This window comes from Desmodus rotundus, chromosome 6 (assembly GCF_022682495.2).
Source record: "Desmodus rotundus isolate HL8 chromosome 6, HLdesRot8A.1, whole genome shotgun sequence".
In the NCBI taxonomy this organism is placed as follows: Eukaryota; Metazoa; Chordata; class Mammalia; order Chiroptera; family Phyllostomidae; genus Desmodus; species Desmodus rotundus.
Genome location: NC_071392.1, coordinates 8,195,191 through 8,220,089, shown reverse-complemented (window position 1 = coordinate 8,220,089; position 24,899 = coordinate 8,195,191). Strand labels below are relative to the sequence as shown.

Genomic DNA, 24,899 nt, shown 5'->3' with positions numbered 1-24,899 from the left:
CCACAGGTTTAGAAAGCTTTCCATTTAAATTTTTGATGTGATTAGCTGCTTTTAATTACATCTGAAAACCCCTTGCCAAATAATGATTAAAACCCACAGAAACGGTATGGTTGAGACATCAGCAAAAGCAAAACAGATCTGTGTGCAAACTGCTCCAAGCAGTGTATCAAAAGCAAATCCATTTAATTTGTACATATATGGAGGATTTAATTCAAATTGACGTAGAACAAAAGATAAATAAGGTGAGAAAGGTAGATAAGAGAACTTCAAAGTGTGTGAGTTCAAATGCTGCTTTGTTTTTTTTTTAAATCAGCATAATTGATTCTTCTGGGGAAATTTTTGGAGTAAAAAATAAAACTCATATATAATTATGGTTCACAGTAAATTGCATTTACTGCCTGTTGAGCAAACGCAATTGGATTTACTAAACCACAATCTTCCCCACCCCTGTGTAGTCAGAAATCAAACTCCCTGCTCGCTGGCTCTCTGGGGCCCCGGACGCTTAGGCACACTTAGGGTCTAGGCTGTGCGTCATGTTTTCAGGCAGCTCCTCTCCTCTTTTTCAGCAGGTACCACAACCTTCAGCATCCAATTCAAATTCACCTCCTCGGTGGACCCAAGTCCCTTCATGACTTTCTCTAGCTTCTCTCCCAGCAGCCCCCACTCACCACACACAACCTTTCCTTTGGCCAGGAGGTACTTCCTGGGCATAAGGCTATACATTTCCTTCCTTCCTTCCTTCCTTCCTTCCTTCCTTCCTTCCTTCCTTCCTTCCTTCCTTCCTCCCTCCCTCCCTCCCTCCCTCCCTCCCTCCCTTCTTTCCTTCCTTCCTTCCTTCACTCAGTTATTCAGTCATTCATCTCACAAATATGATGGCACTCTGCTCAATGGTAGAGATCCATCAGAAGCCAGAAGGAAACCCTCTCCCTGCCCTTCTAGGGTCGCAATCATGTGGAGGAAGTAGGCTTGGACTGAAGACGCTCACAGGCATCTCTGAAATGATGAATCTCATGGGTGATGCAGAGGTGAGACAGGTGGGTTATAGAACCCCTGTGAAATATGGGGACTCAATCCGGCTGGAAAGCTGGGAAGGCTTCCCTGAGCAAGTCACCGTGACACAGAGCAGCAGTTACCTGGGTGAAGACAGAGCACTGGGGGCAGGAGCAAGGGCACAGCAGGAGCTGCGGCTTAGAAGACAGGAGAGAAGCGGATGGCCCTGGCCCACAGCAAGGGAGGAGAGCATTGGGACCAGACTCATCTGAGGAAGACGGACAGACCACTGGGGCTCACGATCCCCCAAGGACTGCAGGGTTTATCCTGCTGACAGTGGTTCCAAAGGCTCTGCCTTCCCTCCTCCCTCATCACGTTCCTGTCTCGGGGCTCAGCGTGAGGGTCCATTCTCTGGGAAGCCTTTGGCAGCTCCACCCTCTCTGAAGGGCCAAGTGTCCTCCCTCTGGAACTGTGGCCTGTTGACCTTACCTCCTCGCCTCCTTTCCCAGGCTCCCACGCTAACGAGGACTGGGGAGTGCCATGGAGGAATGGCTGGTGGGAAAGCATGAGTGGGAGGCTTTGCTCGTATGCTGAGCACGGAGATGGGCAACTTGGCCTTGGAGTCCAGTTTCTCCCAGATGGTGGCCCTAACTCTTCCAGCATCAGATCAGGAGCCTCTTCCCTCTAAAAGACCCCTCGCTTTTAATTTAAACCAAAGCTCAGCTCGCTGTAATTTCAGATGGTAAGGAAACGCTGGCCCCGGGGTGGGGGCATGTGATCTGCAGAGAACTCAACCGTGACCTCCTGCACACCACGGGTGCCATCCCACTTCTCATCAGCTTGCCAGCTTGGCGTGCCGATGACAGGGCTTATTAAAGGGATCCAGGAGAGAGAGGCTGTTCCCCTTGGGGATGTTCCAGTGAGCAGCAGGGGTACCAGGACGGGGGATCAGAGCCACTAATTGGGGCATAGATGGAACAAATTGCCCCTCATCACAGAAACGTATTGTATTTCATGTTGAGGGAAAGGAGAGATCTGCCTACAAATTAGGCTGCAAACTGTAGAGGAGAAATTGTCTGCTGGCCAGACGGGTATGCAGGATGCTAATGAGATATGACGTGCGGAGAGGGGGTGAGTGCCCAAGCAAGAACTCAGGCTTCTTCAGGATCTCCTTTACTGTCCTTCGGAAGGGCTGAGTCCCTCGTGCCGCTGGTGTTTCTTGGCACTCACCAGGTTTCCCTCACCTGGGAGGTGGCTGAGCCCTCTATTCAGCAGTCATCCTGGAAGCAGCAGCAATGGCCCTGAGAAGTGTCCCTGAGGAATGCCCCTGTTCATGGTGCTACGGATGGTATAGAGAAGAGCGTGGACGCTGCCTCCTGTGGACTGTAGACTGGGAACGTGAAGGGCAAGGCCGTGTGAACATTCTTTCCTGTTTGTAAGTGAGCAACGAGGTTAGACAGGTCCTGAGCCCTGAGGCTCTGCAGCCACCCCACCCCTGCAGCCTGCACCATCTCCATCCTGGTCCCGAGGCCAGAGGCCCTGCAGCCGCCCCACCCCTGCAGCCTGCACCGTCTCCATCCTGCCCTGCGGCCCCTCCTCCCCAGAGTGACTGTGTCCACCCTTGGGTGCCTCTGCAGCTTGGAACATAATTACTAGGGTGCCTTGCATGTTGGCTTTAACTTACACTGATTATAAACAGGTCCTACTTCTATACTCACGTATTCTTCCTTTAAAAACCAAGTGCAGTGGAAATGCAGAGAGGTGTCAACAAAAGCATTGAACTGGTTTCTTCTGGGGTGAATTGGACTAAGTGGGATGTACTGAGGCTGGCGAGGCAATGTTTTCATTTTAATTGAGGATGGATTTCTTTGGTTTGTGACGCGGGATCATGAAAGCCTTTTGACCGGGAGTGTGATGGGCAGTCCAGGCCCTCCTAAAGCATTTGTGTGACCTGTCAGGGGGGCTCAAAGGTGGATTAACCGAAGCAAACAAGGCCCGGGGATCAGGGCATTCTGCACGAGGGAAGCCCCTTGTCCGAGCGCTGAATTCTTGAAAGAGGCCCTGGCGTGCTGCTCGTGGAAGCCTGGCCCTCACACCACATGCCTCTCTCCACCTGCTACTTCCGATTTGACTGGGCTGTTCTTTCCATAAGGCAAAGTATACATGCAGTCACTGATTTTACTAGAAAGCGCTTTGTGTTATGTTCTTCTGTTTTGAAAAAGAGCTAAAAATACTTTTAAAACATCACTTGAATGCCTTTTCTTCCATGAAAACTGCCAGATACATTTCAGGGGATGCATTTTGGGAATGTTTCGGAGGAAAAATCGCATTACTCAGCTGACAGACTTTACAAACCATATGAATAATTGTCTTGCATGGTGAAGTTGGTGAAGGGAACTTTTTTTCAGGTTTGAAAAATACTGGGATGGGGCTAAGAGAGGGGCTTTTCACCAGGTAGAGAGCCCAATACTGCACATTTATTGTGTTGTTTTATGGGCTTTCCTAGTACCTCCCCAAGATCCTTGGCATACCTTCCTCATGGAGTAATGAAGAAATAGTCTTGTATTCCTTTCTGTGGACCCTGCAAGATTAGCTGCTGTTCTGGGGGGAGGGGGTGATTTCTTCTCCTCTAGTAAAAACTGTGTCCATGCAGTTATTTTGGAAAATGTGGTTTTGAGGTGAGGGGTAAGGGACACTTCCTTCTGCCCAGAGCCCACCTTCTCTCCATGTGAACCAGAGCCGTGTCCCCACCTGGCCCTTTCCACCCTGTACAACCCCCTCTCTGCATCCTCACCCAGTGCCTCAGCCCTCACCCTGCATGGTCCCCAGTCCACAGTCCAGCCCAAAGATCTGACTGGGGAGTCAGCAGCACACAGGCACCACCCAGCCTTCCTCTGTCCCCAGGCGCCTGGCCACCCTGGCTTCTCACCAGGCCCCGGCCCCATGGAGGCCCGTGAACGAAAGTCTGTGAGCTCCCTGCTCTCCCATATTGGAGTTGGCATGTAGGTGACCGGAAATCTGCCAGAAATTAAATGCTGATTACTAGGTCCTGACTATGACCCAAGTAGGTTATGACCCAAGTTAGGGTCACAAGGGTATCTAAAAGGTCTGCGAGATTATTTTTTTAAAAAAACCCAATATGTTATCTTTATGTCTGAGCTACATAGTTATTGGGTTGGGCGAGGGGATGGATCTTTAAAGGGGAGGGGCCATGGGAGGAAGGTCAGTCACAGAGGAGCTGGTCCAGTGGGGCGGCAATACTAGAGCTCTGGTCAGGGGCAGTGACAAAGTACTTACCCCAAGGACAGGGGTTTGCATGGGCTCTGTTGGTTTGTAACAGGGTAGAAAAATGGGTTTCATCTCATACGACAGTTCTTGACAAAAAACGAAGACTGCTGGGAGAACTGTGTTCTGAAAGCATCTGAGGCCCAGCGGGTTGGCCACGATGATTGACTGCTGACATCCGCCTTGGGCACCGGAGTGGATTCTGGCGAATCCATGTGCATCGGGTGTCTGCATCCCCAATTCAGATTCTTGGCAGCAGAGGGAGGAAAAAATTCCACCTTGTGACAGCAGAGCCATGCTTAACGAGTGCCCACTAGTTCTGCAGAGTCGGGCAGCAAGAAACTCCCATCAGCCCACATGCGGATCTGGCCAGAGCTCCAGGGGGCCGTGTGCATCACTGTGGGAAGGAGAAGGCAGTGAGCGCTTCGGGGTGTTGACGAATGTTGAGCTCAGAAAACTCTCCCTATAGAGGGTAGACAATTAAGAAATAAAAAACACACAACTCCATTGTAGGCTGGTGGGAAAAAACTGTAGAATGAGGGAAAGGGAGCAACATCTTGTAGACCAAAAAAAAAAAATGATCTGCTTCAGATTCTGGAAGAAATGTTTAGAAAGATAATAAAGCTATGGCAATAAATTTAAAAACAAAAACAAAACATGGTCTCCAAAATAAAAAAAAATGCTCAAAGGAAGATCAGGCTGAGGTGAAGAGGCCGTGGAATAAAATGAAATTCACTTTATTTTCCGTAGGTTTATTTTGTTCCTTTGTTCTGAATGGCTTGCTCTTTTGTTTCCAGTATTTCTTAGTTTCTAGTGCATGGAGTTAAGACGATAGCATTTTCTCTGAGCACAGTATCGTTTGGGCCACACCCCGAAAGTTTTGCTATGCACATTGAAAACAGTCTGAAGGTTCAGCTTTGACACTCTGGTATCCAAGTCACTTAAAAGGAAGTATGAAAATATTTTCTCTGAAGGGGATTTTTTTTGCTGTCTTCTGACTGCTACTTTCCATGTTTATTGTATTGTAATCAGAGAGTAAGTGCTGTGGTTTTTACTTTTTAGACTTTTTCCCTTGAGGACCATTGTATCTTCATTTTTTTGGTAAATATTCTGTAGATTTTTACTTAGGATTTCTCTGCATGATCTGTTGATTAGACTTAAGTTTCCCACTGTGACATTGGATTTGTTACTACCTCCTTATTCTAACAAGTGGTACTTTTTACTATATTACTACTTAGGAGCTGCTATAGTGAGTCATCGGAAGGCTTCTACCCTTTGCCAATTTACCCTCCCTTTGTCATGTCTGATGTTTTCAAGTTTGATTTTTGGAATACTAATGTTATTACATCCAATCCTTTTTTGAAGGCAGCATGTATCTGATATAGTATTGTCCACTTATTTTTAGCCCTTCTGAATAATTTTGTTGAAAATGTGTCTCTTGTAAACATCAACATAGATTTAAAATTTTTTTTCCAAGTCTCCTGTTTCTTTCAACAAGAGGAAATTTGAAATATCTTTCTGTAATGGGAAATGTCAAGTATACACCACAGAGGCAAACAAGGAATGTCATTCTGCTTTCTGAGTAGTCAGTTCCCACCAATTCAGATCGTCCTGAAACACGGCTTTTTAAAATTTGGAAAAGCTAACAGCAAGGATTTTTATTGCAGATGGGAATGACCCAGAAGAAGAAAAAAAATTAATGCTTTAACTGGAACATAATTAATAGAAGAAAAAAGGAAACAAAATATAACCAGGGACATTGAAGTTAAGAACAATCTAACAATGGTCAAGGGGAGTGTGGAGGGGACAGTGAGGAGAGGGGATTACAGGAACTACTATAAAGGACACATGGACAAAATCAAGGGGGAGGGTGGAGGTGGGGGAGGGAGGGCGTTTCAGCAGGGGTGGGGTGGAGGGATGGGGAGAAAAGGCATACAACTGTAATTGAATAACAATAAAAAATTAAAATTAAAAAAACATTCTACATTATGCTCTACTTAGGTGTAATTTCCTGACAAATGCTTGAAATACTAGTCTTAACAATGAGTAAATATTCTGTAGATTTTTACTTGGGGTTGCCCTGCGTGATCTGTTGATTAGATCACGTTTTCCACTCTCACATTGGATTTGTTAGTATCTCCTTATTTTTCTAATAATTCTTACTTTATACATCACTGTCTAGGTGCTGCCATGAAGAGTCATTAAAAGGTTTCTACCGTTTTCAATGTGTTCTCTCTTCGTCCGGTCCAATATTCTCATTCAAGTTATAATTTTAAGTTTACCGAGTTTTTCTGATTTCTTTATTGCTTTTTCTCAGATCCCATATTTTCCTCTTAGATTTGTGTTTTAGATTTTTTAAAAAAATTTTCCTAGAAAATATCTCTAATAATTCTCACAGAGAAGGTTCTTGGTTAATAAATTTTCAGTGAATATTTTTCCCATCAATAGAATTTGAGTTCAAAATTCTTTTTTCCCTCTGAATTTTGGAGTTTTTGGGGTTTTTTTTTTTTGTCTTTTTGCATGTGGGTTACTTTCTTTTCCATTATGGTAAAGGGATGTTCATTTTTGTTTTGGAGTGTCCAGCAATTTATTTATAAGTGAAGTTGTTTACCGCATAGCAAAGCAACAGAGAGACATTTTCGGGTAGCTAGAGCTCAGAAATTTATAGTAACTTTATATATGATTTTAAATATTTACGGGAAGACATACATCAGCCGCCTGAGACAGGAAAAAGTTGACAATTCAGGTTATTCACGATCCATCAACTTCTCCCTCCCTGAGTTTTGATGCTCCCTAAATCAGGCCACCGCCTGATGGTCATCAGAGAGATTCGGCTCCAGCAGACAGAGTCTGGCCCTGTGGTGTCTCAAGCAAGCATTTTCCTTTCTTCTTCTCTCACTTATGAGGATGTTTTTCAAGCTCTGTCCTTCACCCTTGAAATTCGAAGGAAATGTCTTTTCTTCCTTAGTGATCACTTAAAGCAAGAATCGTGCCTTCTGCTCCAGCGGTTGCTAACATCGGCTAAATATTTTGCCGAGTCACATGGAGAGAGGCAACATGCCATGCCATTAGAGGCTCCCGTCAGAATTCCCCTCTTCCCACTTGTGGCTTCAGAAGGGCCTCCTAATTTCCTCTGCTCCCTCCTAGTTTGAAGTAACTTAATGCCCCCTCAGTCTCACTTTTCTTGAAGAATTTGTCCTCTTTTCAGTTGGCTGAAACTAAAAACGATTTGAGAACAAAGGAAGGGTTAAAAATCGTGTTTTCAGTTTCTAGTATTGAGAATGTGAACAATTAAAAGAGAAACACAAGCTGGGTTTGTTTTTAATGAGATAGATTGAGTTTCCACTTCGTCCCTGGTAGAATACCAAACAGAGACAGAACTGAGAGCCACAGAGTGAGGCCTCTAGCCGAGAATAACGACGATTGTGCTATGTTGTCCACTCCATCCTCCACGCTGCCCATTCCAGGATCCATTCTGCTGTTTTCCTAACACGTCAAATGACTTCACATCTGCAAGTAATTAGTTGCAAAATAACCTATCTTGGGACTGTGGGCTAGCGAAGGGTTGGGCAAGAGGAGTTCCGACTGTGGTGCAACAATGGGCACGTGGTGTGTTCCCTCTGCCCTTGTCCACATATACAGCTGTCGATACAGTTCATGGGCATGGCTGGTCCCGCGGAACTGTGATCCCAGCCCTTTGGGAAGCTCATCGTCTATGAAAACGGCACCAGAAACAATGATCACACTCACAGATGACCTCGCATTGTACACAGCTCCCTCCCGACATTTTCTTAATTCTTTTCCACAACAACCCTGAGAGATGGGAAAGGGTAAAATTTTGGTCTGAGGCAGAAGGAACCACAGTCATTAAGCTATTCGTCAGTAGGCGACATGATTTGTTTTGTTGGGTTTTTTTGCAAACATTCTGTTAACAGCTTATGACTGTCAGGACATACACAGAGAGGTGCCAAAAAAGTGGTAGCAGTGTGGCATGCCGAATTATTACAAAGAGAACGCATTCATGGAACCGGCTTCCAGATGGAGAAGTAGAACCCTATCGCACCTTCGCACGTTCCCAGCCACCACTCCCAGGGGAGCTCCCGTCCTGCCTTCTAAACGGGCTACGTGTTTACCTCAATTAATTGTGCATGGACGGTGAACCGGGACCCTGCCAAGCATGGACGCATTACACGTGTGCTTCACCTATGCAGGAATACATCTTCACGTGATGGAGTACAATACACATGGGATATGCCGAAGGGACGAAGGTGACCCAACCTGAAGACGATGTCTGGAACATTATAGGAAGCTTTTCTCCATTTCTGCTAAGAACTGACAAAAACGCAGTTTACGTAGAAAGAGAACAATACCTTGTTCATTCTTAGGACTCTGTGGACAAGGAGGAATCCATTCATTTCCTTCTACAGAGATTTTAAACTTGAGGCCATAAGTGCTAACTTCTAGATGTCTGTCTGGTTCGATCTTCACCACAGGCAAGGAGTGGACAGAGTGATTTTTCCAGAGTGTTTTCTTTCTTTCTATTTCCATTTTTGTACTGTGTTCTTTTAAGGGAAATGATGTTTTGCTGGCATAGGGAGGCAGTGTCTAATTCTCCTCCCTCCCTTGGAGGTGAGAGCATCCCCAGGGATGAAGTCTTTGCTTGCCGCATCTCCTTTGGAAGGGCAGAGCCAAAGACTGACGGTAATTGTTCCAGCTGGTATCCTTCATCAGATGAATTCTGGAAGCTTCCCTTCCCATGTCCTCACCATGATTTTCCCCCACTGTCTGGAGAGTCAGAAGCTGATGGGCAACTAGGGACTGGTTTGGAATGGATTGGGGCTCCCACACACAGGGGCACATGGGAACACAGACTAAGATGGTCCCCAGGTTCAGAGCTGCCTCGCAGTGGGGTCCCCGATGTCAGTGAGGGCTGTGCTGCCCCGGCCTCCTTCAGAAGAGACCTGCTTCCTCCTGGGAGCGTGTGTGTCCCTCTGCTGCTTCTCCTGCCCCCTGCCCCGCACCCCCGCCCCCTGCATTGAGCTCAGAGCAGAGGACTGTTTACAAGGAAAAAGACTGTCAAGGCTTTAAGTTGCACTCACTAAGAAATGAATTATCCTCTTAATTGTTCTTTGTTTCATTCCTCAAAAGATGAAAATGCTTTTAATTTAATAAAGTTTTGAAAAATAAGGAAGTTTGTAATTTTACGAAAGCGTATTCAGAAAAGTAAGAGCACCCAGGGACTCTGGAGGATGCTGCGTATTACCTGTTCGGGTCTCCTTCCCCTCCTACTCCCGCAACACAAGGCCGCAGCCCTGTGTCAGCTGCCCACTCTCCTCAACAGGCACTGGGGCTGTTGTTTTTCCTATCAAATCAGTTAAGTCAGAGTGCAGGTTGGAATCTTTAAAAAAAAAAGGCTGGCATTTCTTCCCTTCAACATACTGACCCTCTAGACAGACATAGCTGCTTGGAGAGAAATGCTGGTTTTATTCACTCTGTCCCCTGATTTGCCCTGCAGATATGTGGAAATGTAGACCACGAGTGAAACCTGTAGTGCGGTGTTACGAGGTCAGTTCTGAAAGGGAGGAACGTAGGATAAGGACCCATTTGTTACAAATGAGTGTTGTGAACAACACTGCCCACTTTGGGAAGGAGGAAGAGCGGGTGCTATTGCTGGTGCTGACCTACCGTTCCTGTCCGTAGACCCCTCCTGGGGGTGGCAGGTCGTTACTGACCTGACAACGAGACAGGGAGCTGGTGGCAAAGCAGATACTCACGCAGTCATCACTTCGGCCGAACGTCCCAAACGATTCTGCAATGAGCCATGGTTGAATCACAACTATTTACAATGCAAACCTGTCTTGTTGTCACGAGGTGCTATAGATTGATGTTCGTGTCCCCTCTGAATTCATAGGCTGAAACCTCACCCCCCAACGTAGGGATTAATGGTAATAGGAGGTGGAGCCCTTCGGAGGTGACTAGGTCACGAGGCCAAGGCCCTCAAGAGTGGAAGGAGTGTGTGGGAAAGCTCCCTGGCTGCTTTCATTGTGCGAGGCCGCAGCCAGAAGGAGCCATGGGAAACCGACACAGGGTCTCAGCAGACGCAGCCTCGGCAGGCCTTGGTCCCAGACTTCCTGCCTGCAGAACGATGAGAAATGAGTATCTGTGGTTTTGAGACCACCCAAAGAGGTGTGCTGTTAGAGCAGCGAGGGGACTAGCCGACGAGGCCTGCACCTGAATGCCGTTGCCGTGAATTTCCCCTTGAGCGGTGCCTCCGCCAGCCCTTCCTGAGTGACAAGAAATGGTACCCGGCCCCTTGCTGTACCTTCGATGGCTCATACTCTCCTGCTTCCATGAAGAAGAGGAGGAAGATTTAAACTTTAACATTTTCTTCATAAACATTTGAATGATTAACTATTTAACTGAAATTTTGAAAAACAAAGATGTAAAATGACTAAAAGAACCAGATCTCCTTAGCCTGATGAGAGTAACACTGGTTATTGGCGTCTTCTACGCCCGCGTGCTCTGTCTGCTTCGATTTATTCCTCTTTCCTCGAACCCCTTGGAGTTCTGATCCACTCTTGTCTTGTTTTGCGCTATTGCTGTAGAGAAATCTGATGCCAGGCTGATTTTCTTTTCTTTGTAAGTGACGTGGTCATTTTGTTTGGAGGCCCAGAGGATCTTTCCCTTTTCTTTAAAAATTTAATACTGGTCCTAGTAGGATATGTCTTGAGGTTGACCATTCTGGATCAGTCTTTCTAGATACACAATGGACCGGTTCATTATGTAAATGATGTGAATGTATGTCCTTTTTATCTCTGGAAATTTTTCTTGGGTTATAGTTTTAAATATTGGTTCTATTTCATTATTTTCTTTTTAATTTTTTAGTGATTTCAAATATTCATATATTAGATCTCGTAAATCATCTTCTACCTCAATCTCTTTCTCTCTGATTCTTGTTATATATACATTTAATTTTGGTTTTTTGCCTTTCCTGAATAGTCTTTATTATATCTGTTTTCTCTTGGGAATATTGTGATTTAACCATAATTTCTGAGATGATTTTTTTCTTTTAAAAATTTCTTGACTGATCTTTACCCATTTATGTTTTGAGTTTTAAAATTTCTGAGTCGGGCTGGGTTTTTTCTGTTCCAAATGCTTATTTAAGGACACTTAATTCAGATGGGGATGTTGACCCTTTCTTCTGCTTTGTTATTATTTTGGAGGGGAGAGTATTGATCAACTAAAAGATTTTTGATATTTATATTCTATTTTCTTATAGGAACTTTGTATGGGAATCGTGATGTTTTCTCTTTATTTTGAGATTTTTTTCTTGGACTAGCAGTAACTGGTAGACCGAGGTGAGGAGGTGAAGGTTTAGGTTACACCTGAGATTTCTTAATTCAAGAGCTTCCTCTTCTGCTTGTTTATGAGGTATAATTTCTTAAAAATTTCCCTTTTGGGGGTTGGTGGTGATATACCTTCTGAGGTCATGATTTTCTTCTTTTTGAAGTACTCCTAATTTCTAGTTCATTCTTATTTTTTTTTCTGCTCTTTCCAGGTTACCTTTCTCCTCCAGAACTGGTACTTTCCCAAGATTTCCACCTAACACCTTCCTTTTGATTTGTAGTAACCAGTACTGTAATCTACCACATCTCATACCTGTGGTCAGTGTTTTCCCACTCGGGAGAGACATTCTTTGTCTGGGGTGTGTTGCATCTGTTTCCCCATACCTAGCCCCTGTGTTCCTTCCCTCTTTTTGGAGCTGGCTTCTGGGACTTGGGTCACTTACTTACCTACTTGGACACAGTTGGAAGTCTGTAGCATTCTCTGTCTCATAGCCGTGCTATGGACACAGATTCCAGTAACTTCAGTTGCTCTTCTTGTTGAGCTGTATGGTTATTGGAATGTTTATGGAGATATTCAGAATGTAGAATATTTATGTCCTTTTGATTTTTCCTTTTCCATCTTCTGTCTGTGCATAATTTTACATAGTTGTCATCACAGATCTATTCAATTTTGCTTCTTTTTAAAAATATTATTTTAATTTCCCCAATTACTTTCATAATCCTATGGATGCTGTCGTTATTTATGAATAGGCCTGTAATATTTTGCCAAGCGGATATGTCATGCTATATTTTATTACTTTTCTATTGTTGGGTATTTACACTGGAAAGGAAGGCTACAAGTGTGTTTGGCATCAATAAATTCAGCTCCGGCCATTTTGAGAGATGAGCCCTTGGCCCGGTCAGCACGTAACAAATGTTTCTGGACTCGGCGAGTTCAAAGCAAACTCAAGCTGGACAAAACTGCCATGTGGGAAGAAAGCCGAAGAGTCCTTTAGTTCAGTTAAGATACGTAGGCCTCACGTCCTGTAGGAGTCTCGTTACCTGGGTGAGGCCCCACTCGGGGCCTGCCACAGTCGGCCGGCCGGGAATGGCGGATGGGTCCACTGGATAATTAGGTTCGGCCTTGTGGAGTCGAATGCAACACCTGCGTCTTAGAACGAAAGTCCTGAAAAAGTGCTTCAGTCCGAGGGCACCTTTATCGGGGTGACTGCTGGGATGTCACCGAGCGACCTGGTCATGTTGTCCCCTCCCCCTCGCACGGGTGGTGATGACTGGCCCCGGGCGGGCAGGAGGCGTGTGGCACTGGATGTGGCCGGTCTCCGTAAGTCGTTTCTCCCATTGTCGGGGTACATTCGGGCATCCGCAGTAGTTTATTTCCAAAGCGCATAAAGAAGCACAGGCCAAGGGTGTAATCTTGGATCTATTTAAACAGAGTGGTTCCAGTCAAGACAAGCAGCTGTTCCCAATTATTAGTCCATATATTCTAGGTGCCAGGGACAGCCCACAAGGGTGTCACTAAACTGAGTTTTAAAGTGACCTCCTGGTCAGATGCAAATCCCCTCACTGTGGTATTTTCCCCACAGACCGGTCTCCTGTTGGGCAAGTTCGCCAGGCTCTCCTTGCCAATGAATCACTGCCACCGTGTGTAGAGGAAGCCTGGTGTTCCGTAGGGCTCCCGAGGAACGTGGACTCCAGGGGCCCTTCTGCAAGTGCCCTTGACCGAAAGGCTGAGCACACGGATGAGTCAGGCATCTGCAGGAAGAGCCAACCCACGTGAGGAGGAGGGTCTGTGATGTTTTCAACTCGTACGCGTTGTGTCAAAGCATGATTCCAAGGCGCTCCTCACACACATCTTTTTTTTTTAAATACAGATTTTGTTTATTATTTTTTAGAGCAAGGGGAAGGGAAGGAGAAAGAAGAGGAGAAGCATCGATCAGGTGCTTCTCACACACGCTCCAACCGGGGACTGGCCCACAACCCAGTCATGTGCCCTGACCGGGAATCGAACCAGTGACCTTTTACTTTGGGGATGCTGCCCAACCCACTGAGCCACACCGGTCAGGGCCTGACACACATCTTGATGGTCCCTGTAGGATCGTGGGACTTGTGATCCATTTGGAATTAGGGGAATAGGTCTTTCTCTCTTTGGAGTTTATTGCAGGTTACAGGAGTAACTTCTGCCAGCGCCGTCCCAGGAAAACACGAGCCCCCACAGCATGGCAGGGCACTCCCACAGCACACCTGGAGGCCTCAGAGTCCCTTTCACCTGGTGCTGTGAACTCCAGTGTGAGAGCAGGCGTTCCAGAGCCACGTGGCCTGTGTCTAAGGCTTTGTCATCTATTACGCAGCGCAGCCTTAGGAGAGTTAGTTAATTAACTTCTTAATCTCCATTTTTGTGATGTGAAATATCACTCAGCAATAAAAAGAATGAAATACTGCCATTTGCAACAACATGGATGGCTCCTGAGAGGATCATGCTAAGTGAAAAAAGATGGAAAAGGAGAAGAACTATGCGAGATATAAAGCAGACAATAACAAATAAACAAACAAACTCATTGACACAGACAACAGTATGGTGGTTACTGGAGGGGAACAGGGGGGAGCGAGGCTGAAGAAGGTAAATGAGGTCAAATAAATGTTGATGGACTACAGTCTGGCCTTTTGGCATCTCTGGGCCACACTGGAAGAAGAGTTGTCTTGGGCCACACATTAAATACACAAACACTAATGGAAACTGATAAGAAAACAAAAGGTTTTCAGTAAATTTACCATTTTGTGTTGGGCTGCATTCATAACCTTCCTGGGCCTCAGGTTGGACACCCCTGGACTAGACTTTGGGGAATAAGTACAAAATGCAATATCCAGACGATATATTATAGAAATGCATAGCTGAAACTCCTATAATGTTATTAACCAATGTACCCCAATAAATTTACTTTAAAAAAGAAAAAAATCTCCATTTTTGCATCTCTAAAATGGCGATAATCAACTACCAACTTAATAGATTGCTGTGGGAATCACACGAGGCTTTTCATGGCTAGTGTGCTTGCCGAATGGCCAGGTTCCTCTTCCTCTGTGTTGTCATTGCCTATTGTCATTCCTCTCAGGAATACGCACACACCCACGCACACACACATATGTACACACATGTGCACACACATACACACTGACATGTCCACACATGTGTGCACACTCTGCGTTCATTTACCTGACCCTGTTATTGAAGCCATCCCTGTATGGAACATGGATTATTTAAATTATTCAAGGCCAACTGTTCTCCTTTTCCTCCCCCCACATGTGTGGCGATTAGAGGGAGATCTCTGAGCAGCTGATTCGCAACTCACAGAGCTAAAGGAGTCCTTTGTTAGGCTAATGGAATATCTCCTGGGGTCCCCCAGAGCCTCACCCCACACAGGCTTCCCAAGCTACCTCAGGTCAGTGACAGAGCCCTGGCGGGTCGCGCTTTCCCTTGGTGGCTTTGGGAAGGGGAGCTGGGGGAGGCGCATTTGGTGAGCGTCACGGAGAAACATGAAGGCCATGTGATGACTGCACGTGCCTCAGAGAGACGGAGCGATAGAGTATTTATTTCACAAATAGGAAAAAGGCCCATTTAATGAGTCGTCAGGGTTAGGGAGTTTATATCTCCGAGCACATATGAAAGTTCTCTGAGCGGCAGCACAGAGAGTTTATTTAGTTGTACTGCTTTCCCACAGGGAGGTGCCAAGTGGACTCCAGAGCAACCTTGCGGTGTGGTGCCTAGGAGTCTGCGCAGCTCCCTGTCCTTCCTGCACCCAGCATGGGAGAGCAACCTCAGGGGCAGCGGGCCTTTCATTCCACACGAATGCATTCTTAATAGTTGATGTTTATGATTCTTTTTACATACACTTTTTATGGCTTATTTTATGTCGACAAGGCTGCTAGATTATATGTCCCCGAGTTCAGCGTTTCCCCTTTATTCCCACAGACCTAACTGTGTTTGATACGCTGCGTTTGATATGCTATCTTTTATTATGCAGAAGTCCTTTGATCTCTGCCGAGGAAAGGCGCCGTATAAATGCAGAAATCCATTATGATCGTGCAGAGCGGCTTTATGGGCGCGGTCCAGCTCAGTCAGGCTGCTGCACGGAGCCGGGCACCAGGCTGCCGACCGCTCCTGCCAAAGTGTAATTCAGCTGAGTGGGCTGGTGTAAGAAATTTATTTTTTAAGTAAGGTTTTTAGCGAAGTAAACATACATCCTTAAACGTGCACACATCATAAGACTTCAGCTTGATGCGTTTGAACACAGGGTCTGCACCCATGTAACCAGCACCCACATCAAGAAACAGAGCATTACAGTCTCCCTCCTGCCCCCTCCCGTTCCCGGCACCCCTGCAAGCCAGCGCTGTTCTTTTTTTTTTTTTTTTTTTAAATCATCGTAGGTTAGTTTCACTTGATTTTAAACTTCACGTAGATCAAGTCGCACAGTATTCTCTGTACGTCTGGCTTCTTGTTCTCAGCATGGCGTCAGCAAGCTTCAGCCAGGCAGCACTTCTTCCCTCCTCTTTACTGCTCACATTTTATTGTGTGGCCGTGGTAGTGCGAATACAGCACTATTTACCCATTCTGATGTTGAAGGGCATTTGCATCGTTTCCAACATTTGGCTACACACGTGCAGTGCTACTAATTCTTTCAGGTGCCTTTGGATGAGCGTATGCATGTGTGTATATAGATAGGATGTATACTTAGGACTGGAATTCCTGGGTCATACAACTTGGCTTTGATGGATATTGCCAATCAGTTTTCCAAAGTGGCTGCGCTGATTTTTACTTCCGTGAAGCCGTGTGTGAATTCTCTGGCTGCTCCACAGCCTGTCCTACGTGGCACGGGCAGTTTTAAACATTGTAGCTGCTCTGGTGGGTGTAAAGTTGCAGCTCTCTTTGTGGTTTTAGCTTTCACCTCCCCGGTAACTAATAGTGTTGGACACCCTTACATGGCTTTACTCCCTTTTATGAGGTGCCTGTTCAAGTCTTTGTCTATCTCATTGTCAAGGTCCTTTTTATGGGTTGATGGGAGTTCTTTATTTATTCTGGTTATAAGTCCATTGTCAGACATGATATATGTATTGCAAATATCTCTCTCTATTCTGTGACTTTCTTACCAGTGTCTTTTGATAACATCAGTTCTTAATTTTTATGGATTTCAATTTATATTTTTTTTCTTAAAGGAAAATGTGTTTAATGCTTTCTGTGAACTCTTAAGAAATCCTTTCTTATTCTAAGTCATGAAGCTATTCTTCTATGTTTTTTCCCAGAAGAGTAATTGTTTGATGTTTTATATTTAGTTCTACAAACCATTTGGAATTGATATTTCATTTGTTGAGACAGTTTTGGTTTTTTTCTATACAGTTTTGAAATTTCTCCAACATCATTTTTAGAAAAGATCACACTTTCTCCACTAAAATTCACCTTTGAAACAAGTTCAAGGTTGACATTCACAGCAGGGAAATCAGTCTCTTCTCATGCATAGGTTTTCAGATGGTTGTGTGGAGCACCGGCCATAGAGTGTGCTGGCAGCGGAGACGCTGGGGCACCCCAGAGATCCTGACGCGCTGCAGACAGTTCTCGAGCCCGGAGTCTGGCCCGTCGTGTAAGGATGGGGGTCACACCCGGCCCCCTCGCTGGTCAGACCTCATCTCTCTGCCTCCTTCATCCATGGAGAGGCATTTGTACCCTTCATAGGTTTCTGTGGTTGGAAAGACCAGTTAACAAGCCAGTTTGGGGGGATCTTATTTATCTTTTTAACTCTAACGTTTTGCTTGATTAACTCCCTTCTTTAGCTGTTCCTCAGTATATGTCAGTTAATGACCATTGATTTGAACTGCGCAGGGCCATTCCGCCGTCTCCCTTGCCACCCGTTCCGGCTCTCACCACAGCACATTGCACAGCCAGGCCTTGGAGACAACTTGCTCGTCTCCTAATACAGCTTCATCCACTCATCTCGTCCTTCTGTTTGGATCCATCACATTCAATCAGTCTTCACTGAGCACCTACCAGTTGCTAAGCCTTATCTTAGAATCAACTCTTTATGCTCAACTTTTTCACAGTCCCTAGTAGGGCTGGAACACTGACCAACTTCGTACAGGGTAAGTGCCAGTGAAAAGTGGTCGATGGCACAAGCAGGGGCCGTGTAATGCCGCCCCACCCTGTGGGAGGTCAGAGAAGCCTGCAGCCGTGGTGTTGAGCCAGGCCTTGGTGAGCGTGTAGGAGTTTGCCAGGGGGTCAGTAAATGAGGGAAAAGACATGGAACAACTTGCATGGTTGGCCACCTTCATATCCTCCCATGTGTGCACCCCCTTCTGCAGCTCAAAAGCCCATGGAACTTGGAAGGCGGGAGCCCTGTACCATTGACTTTCAGACAAAAGCCAGACAAAGTCCCAGTCCACATCAGTGAAATTTGGGGCAAGGTGGCATATGAACCACAGATGCTTGTGGTCCTAGAGATCAAACTCCACTTCCCTTCCAAGGGTAGACATGTAGACCACCAAGGATGGGGAGCCCTCGACCACGAGTGTGAATCCATCGCTCAGAGCGAGCTGCAGGTCTCCCCCGCCTGTCCGATGACAATGCCCAGAGCTGAAGGGGCTGCTCTCCACCTGCACTGTCCTTGCTGAAGAGACTCCAGTAGTGGGAGGGGGCCCCTTTCTGACCCTTGCCGGGGTGGCTGGACAGAGGCGCCTCTGATGACAGCCACTGTTCCCAGTGAGGTCAGGTGACCTCGGGGCTGTATGATGGGGAAGGAGAGGGCTGCTTTTGTATCACAGGTAATGAAAAGGGGAAAACCCTGCTAATTCAGTATAAAAATAATTCGGAGTCATAAATACCCCAAACTGAAAGCGAACTCCAGAAAGGCTCATTTTGAAATTGGAGGTAATTAATTCCTTATGCAATGTGCTGAAATTCAACCCAGGCATGCTTTTTTTGTTCCTTTCAGACAGTTTACAGTCCAGTGGAAAGTAAAACCAGGCAGTCCCTCAGTGTGGTGCAGTTTTACTGTGTGTCTCTTTTTATTATTTTGTTCATTTTACTCATTTTTTGCGTGAACGTGCATATGATGAATTCAGCTCCTCCTGTCTATGAGCTTTATTTTATCCCATGGACCCCTCTTCCCTCCACCAGTAGATCATTGAACTCTTACTGCGTTTTTCAGTCAAAGAAAAATTCTTTGGACTAGCACATCAAAGGGAATCACTGACATTAGTTTGAAATTTTGATTTTTAAAAAAAATTTAGAAATAAAGCTGATGCTTAGGAAAATCAGACCTACACTTAAAAGCAGGGCATTGTAAGCCTCCACCCTGCCCTCCCCTTCCAGGGTCTCTTTCTTCAATCTTCGTCTATAGTCAAGTGGGAAAACCTTTTAAACCCCTGTGCGTATCATTTGCATCCCCTGCCCCTCGCTTCATTCACTCTCTGGGCCTGGCCTGTCCTCGCCGCCCCTTTCTTCTTGTCGGTGGGGTTGTCCACTGCTACTTGGATGTACAGGAGAAAATGCGCTTCTTCTCCTGGAATTTTCTTGTACTTTGGAGGACCCTCCACCCTTCCAGGTGAGAGGAGAATAACTGAATACACAGTCCACTTTAACCCTCAGGCCTGGTCAATAATTGAAAGAATGTCTCTCGACAACCCTGTCTTTGGGGATGATCGCTCTCATTCCTTCTGCAGTAATCTCCATCCTGAGTGCCTGCTGTATGTGGAGTGGAGGCTGCCTTTCTCCTTCTGGTCCCTGGGTCCACATGAGGGACCCCGGTCCCTTCTGGGCCCCAGCTGCCTGGTGGCTGCTGGCATCACCAGGTGGCCTGGCCCCTGTGTGTTTTGCTGGCCTTGGCCAATGTTGGGTGGCCCCTCTCTGCTGAGGAGAGCTCCCCTTGGTCCTGCCCCACTCCCTGACTCAGTTGCTCCTCTCTGGCTGTGCCAGGTGGTCCAGGGGACAGGCCTGCTGGCTTTCAGTGGTGTCTGCCCCACATGTTCTGCGACATCCCCGGGAGCAGACCCCAGCCCTTCTCCTGACTGTGTGCTCTGCCATCTTCGCTCTGCTCGGCTGCCCTGTGTCCACGTAGGACCCTGCATTGCATTTGGCCCCTGCCTCTCAAACAGGGGGAAAGGTGAGAGGCCCTTCTGCCCTCGGTGTTCCCCACAACTACCTGACAGTGCCTCCTACAAAGCCTCGTGTGGATCATGCTTAAAATAAAATGACTCCCCTCAGAATTTCAGAGCTTGGCCATTCCTACACATCTGGAGACCAAGGGAAAGTGCCATTGTTAAGGAGATGCTGAGTATTCCAAAGGTACATTGCTGTGTGTCCTTCTACGGCCGTGATGTCGCTCCTGTGGACCACGGCTCACTCCTTCTCACTCCCCACTGCCCGGCCCTGCATCTGACCCTGTGTTTTTGTTCCTGGAGGCGATTTTGGACTTGAACTGCACTGTTGCCTCTTTAGGGTGAGTGGCCTGTGCTTGGGCTGGCAAATAGGTGCCCATGGCCATTATTACTTTCTCAACCAATAAAGGTTATTGGTGGCAGTCCTGGAATCAGGGGTTCTGATCCCGGAAGCCTGGCTTCAGTGTCATTTTAACCCTCTCAACTCCCAAGTCTCTCTAATAATACCCCTCCCCCCACCCCAGGCTGTAGGGCTGGGATTTATGCCTTCATGGCATAGCAATACAAGAAATGTAAAAAAAAAAAAAAAAATTGGAAATAATGAGCTCCCCAGTGGGACCTGGAGGACGCTGGTTTTGTTTAGCTATATTTGGTAGCAGGGAGAAATGAGAGTGTGTTGATAATATCCTTACTTCCTGATTTCTTCTCCTTCGTGGTTGTTGATTTTATGTGAGCACTCGTCGGAAAGTTCCAGAGAGCACTGCTCTGTGGAGAAACACCGGTGTGAAGGTCAAGCCAAGGAGATATCTGGACAGAGTGAGCAGAAAGTTCCAGAGGCTTTTAAAGGGGAAATGAACTTTCTCCTTGGGGTTGTTGGGCTAAGCAGAAGAGACACCCTGGAGATACGGGGTGCTGCTAATGAGCCAGTTCACAAATACCTCCTGATGTCTTCTGTGTGCTCGCTGCCGTGGTCGGTCCTCGGGGACAAGCACCTTCAGGGAAAAGGATCTTTGGGGGCAGCAGGGCAGGACGACAAAGGGAGGCTCCCATACGTTCACTGAGAGTCCACACTTTGAACTTAGACCACGGTCAGGGTGTCACCTCGTGACTTAGACTACAAGAGACAGAGTGCTTTAGTGACACCATGTATGGATTAGCTCAGTGTTTATTTTTAGAGATTTCCTTTAAAAGATTCCTTCTTTGGCTTTTTTTGGGGGTGGGGGGTGGTCAAGAGCGTGTGCTCACTGTATCGTTTAGTTTCTTTCTGACTTGAGGCTGTGGATGGCTCGTTTTAGCATTCTGAATTTCGACCCCAGATAGAGAAACCAATATCGAAATTGGAAATGAGTCTAGAAGAATCCTGTTGAATCACCTGTGCTTTGTCACTTTTAAATTGTGTTAGTCTCTAGCAAGGGAGGTGAAGCATGATTCATCGCCATCACAGGGGTTCCAGACGAGGCCTGGACATTCAAATTCCTGTTCAAAATTAATGAAGCCCTCTCAACAACAGTGTCTTTCTGACTCTGTTTATTTTGGGGGTATTCTAAAAATGATATTCTTTCTTGACTTTATAGCAGGTTAAGTGGCTTTAAATGTGAACACATTTATTCTCTTTTCAGCATAGTGTTTCAAAGTTTATAGTAAGCCGAGTCTTTAAACTTCCAATTTTTGTATGTGTAAGCTCTTTACAACCACGGTGAAAAAGAAAACGTAAACGTTTGTATTCAGTTTTCTTCCTACATGTTATCATTCGGGTAGGTTCCTGCATCATTGCTACTCAGAGCTGTAATTTTGATGAGAAGCTTACATATAGAGATACATGCTCACATTAGCACTGTTCGCAGAAGAAAATGGAAATAGGGTGGTGGAAAGATGCAGGCAAATGACAGGGTGTCTTTCATGGAGCAGGAATGGAGGGGGTCCGGTTTGCTTCACTGTTGGCACACTGATAACAAGGAGTGGCTACTCATGAAATAGCAGAGAGTTTGTATCCATTTCATCTTTATTATTTCAATGATTTAAACGCACGTGGTAAATGACACTGATTCATGGGCTTGGTGTGGGCAGAGTTCAAAGGCCCCATCAGCCAAAGACCTGGGAACCGAAACGGAACCGCACCCCCACCCCCGCCTCACACACATTTACTCGGTAATAAATTCACAGCGTAACTTTTATGGGAAAAATTAGAAGACTCAATTAACATCGTTCTCTTCCTCCTTTGGCGCTCACTTTAAAGCACAGCCCGCTGAGGGACTGGCTAGGTGGGACAGAGCTTGGTGCTCAGGAAGAGCTGCTGCCGAAGGCAAGTAGGGTTTCAGTGGGAAGCATAACCCATGATCACTGTAAGGCCTAAGGAGTCGAATTGGTTCATTTCAAGGTGGAGTGACATGGGAAGGCTCTGCAGAAGACTTTAGTGACAAGTGGATAGGGCCCTGTGTCCCCGTCCCCACTCCGGGCCATCGGGAGACGGGGTTTGGTGAGTGGGTTGGTCACCTGTTTCCAGCTGAAGAATGCTGTGTTAGTAGCGGCAGACGCATTCCCTGGCAGGGCAGTACCACCAGCTCAGCCTGAGGTTTTCTTTCCTCTCCAATTTCACCTAACCTCAGGGGGCTTCCTGGGGGTCCTGTCTGTCGGTAGTGTGTGGGTTGGGGGTGGGGATATCGGCACTGGCCCCTCGCCAAACTTGGACTTCCTGTCCGTTGGGCCTGGTGCTGTTCAGAAGAGGAACCCTAGGAGATGGACAGAGGTGGGGGTCAGAGTCCAGTAGCCCCAACTCACAGTCTGCAGCGTCTCACCTCATGAGGGGGAGCACAGCTGAGTGCGGGCGTGAAGTCGTGGCATCACCGTCTGATTGCCTGTCTTCGGACAGGTCTTCAGTTCCGCCGGAAGACTTTTCTTCCGCAGGAAATGTTAACATGCCTTTACTGGCCAGGCTGTTTAGATGTTAAATTTTCTAACTGTCTAGTCAAAGATTTGTTTTTGCTTTCGGGGTTTTTCTCCATTTTGTTTTATTTGCTGAGTTTTGACTTACGTTATCTCGACTGTATCTTGTATTCCTTGAGGTGTTTAAGAACCGTGGAAATGATGGCGTCTAAATGCCTGTTGGCTGCCTGTCCTACCTACAGCTCTGAGAATGAGGCCCCCCGCCCTGTTCGAAAGTCCCCAAGGAGGCGAGGACATTCCCTCCCCGGGAGGTGCGCTGCTGTTTTCTTTTTAAAATGTTTTATCTTGTAGAGCAGCTTAGGTTCAGAGAAATTGAAAGGAAGGTACAGAGAGCACCCGTATACTCTGTCCCCACTGGTGCACTGCCTCCCCCTTTATCAACAGCCTCCGCCAGAGTGGTACATATATTACACCTGGTGAGTCCATGCTGACACGTCATAATCAGCCCAAATCTATCGTGTACTTTAGGGTACATGCTGGGGGTTCGGACAATGTATAATGACATGTGTCCATTGTAGTATCGTACAGAGTGTTTTCCCTGCCCTAAAAACCCACTGTCCCTCTGTGTCAACCCTTTGCTGCTATTGATCTTCTCACTGTCAACTTCACCTTTTCCTGAAGGTCATAGAGCTGGGGTCACACCGCTGAGTGTCGCCTTTTCAGGTGGTCTTTCTTCACTTAGCAATATGCACTTAAGTTTCCACCATGTCTTTTCACGAGTTGGTAGCTCCTTTCTTTTCAGTGCTGAGTAATATTTCATTGTCTGGATGGACCGCTGCGTGTTTATCCACCACCTGCTGAAGGACGTCTTGGTTGCATCCAAGTTTCAGCAATTAAAAATAAAACTGCTATAAGCATTCATGTGCAGGTAACTGGAAGAATTTAAATTTGAATGTTGGCAGTTTTATCCCAGGCTTTTTATTATTATTATTTTTTCCTATTATTTTAAATCACAAAGCAATAAACCGTTAAGTCTGAAATCTTGCTAAAAATGTTTGGCATTTTGAGCTTGTTTTTCTCAATAAAGTTATGAGCTATTCTTTGCCAAAACAGACACTGGGGTTTGTTGTGAAAGTCATTAAAATATAATTGAAACCTATTGCTATTTTGAGTCACTCGGAATTTTTTGGATTTTTCCCCTGTGGTCTGGTTTCAAATTTAATTAACTTGGAAAACTAGGTTGCTGTCACCTATGTGATCTTGAAAACTACATTTGAAAGGAGTAATATCCTCCATACCCTATACAAATAGACTGCAAAACGGGGTTAGTAATTCGATAATTTAATAGGAAAATCACTCTATTTTCAGTGACAGTTCATTTACTCTGGTTGATCACTGGGAAGTAGACAGGAAGGGATATAAGGGAGCAGAGGGGGAAAGTTAGACCGTGGGCTTCAGCTAGTGCCAGAGGCGGAGATGAAACTGCCGCCTCTCGCTCCTTCACTGCCTCCTTTCACAAACAGATGAGACAGCCGTGTAAATAAAAACCTATAAAAGCCAAAAGCAGGAGAATATAGGACTGTTGTATAATGATTCAGGTCTAGCAAATACAAAACCAGTCATTGGTGAGGAAAGGATTTTGGAATAATCTTTAGAATTCTTTTTAATGTATGTTTTTATAAAGTTGGCTGTGGAAAAGTTTTTCCTGTGGAATATGGTGTTAGAGGTGTACATTTGCAAAAGAGAAAGAAGAAAATGGTCCCCCTATGTAATGAAAATCAGTGTTGAGATCGAAGCGACTTTTATAAATCACACATTTTAGGAGATATATAATACACTTTCCTGGCTAATGGTCCTAACTGTCAGATATGTAGAAATGCAGGCATGGGACCTGAAAATATTTTACAGTCAAGGACATCCTCTGGAGGCTCAATCTTTGCATGGCCTGCTCTTTGATATGAAAAAGACTTTTGCTAAATTCAGTCTTTAAGGTAAATAAATAGCCTCTTGTGGGGATCTCTGGCTTTCAGCAGCCTTTCGATTCTCCCAGGATTCATCTGGTACTCTGTCGGTGCTATTAAGATATGTCTGCGTTAGTCATTAGAATCCATCCTTGCTTCCTTGGACAGAGTCTACTTATTTCTGCGGCCTGAAGAAGGGGACTCTGCTTTTAAGCAGGGGCACCGCCCAAAGAAGATGGTTTCTCGTGTGTCCTCCTCTCCTTCCCCATCACCTGGGGAAGCAGGGCAGGGCGGTAGC

General features: G+C 46.0%; 1 protein-coding gene across 1 annotated transcript in view; it reads left to right on the top strand.

Moving 5' to 3' along the window:
- The window catches only part of BBS9 (Bardet-Biedl syndrome 9), a 371,651-nt gene extending 357,151 nt beyond the window's left edge, over positions 1 to 14,500 (top strand). Inside the window, exon 23 of the mRNA XM_045197407.3 lies at positions 13,205 to 14,500. Within this exon, the coding sequence (XP_045053342.2) occupies positions 13,205 to 13,398 (194 nt within the window). The 3' untranslated portion in view covers positions 13,399 to 14,500. The remainder of the gene's footprint in view (positions 1 to 13,204) is intronic.
- Positions 14,501 to 24,899: the final 10,399 nt, after the last annotated feature.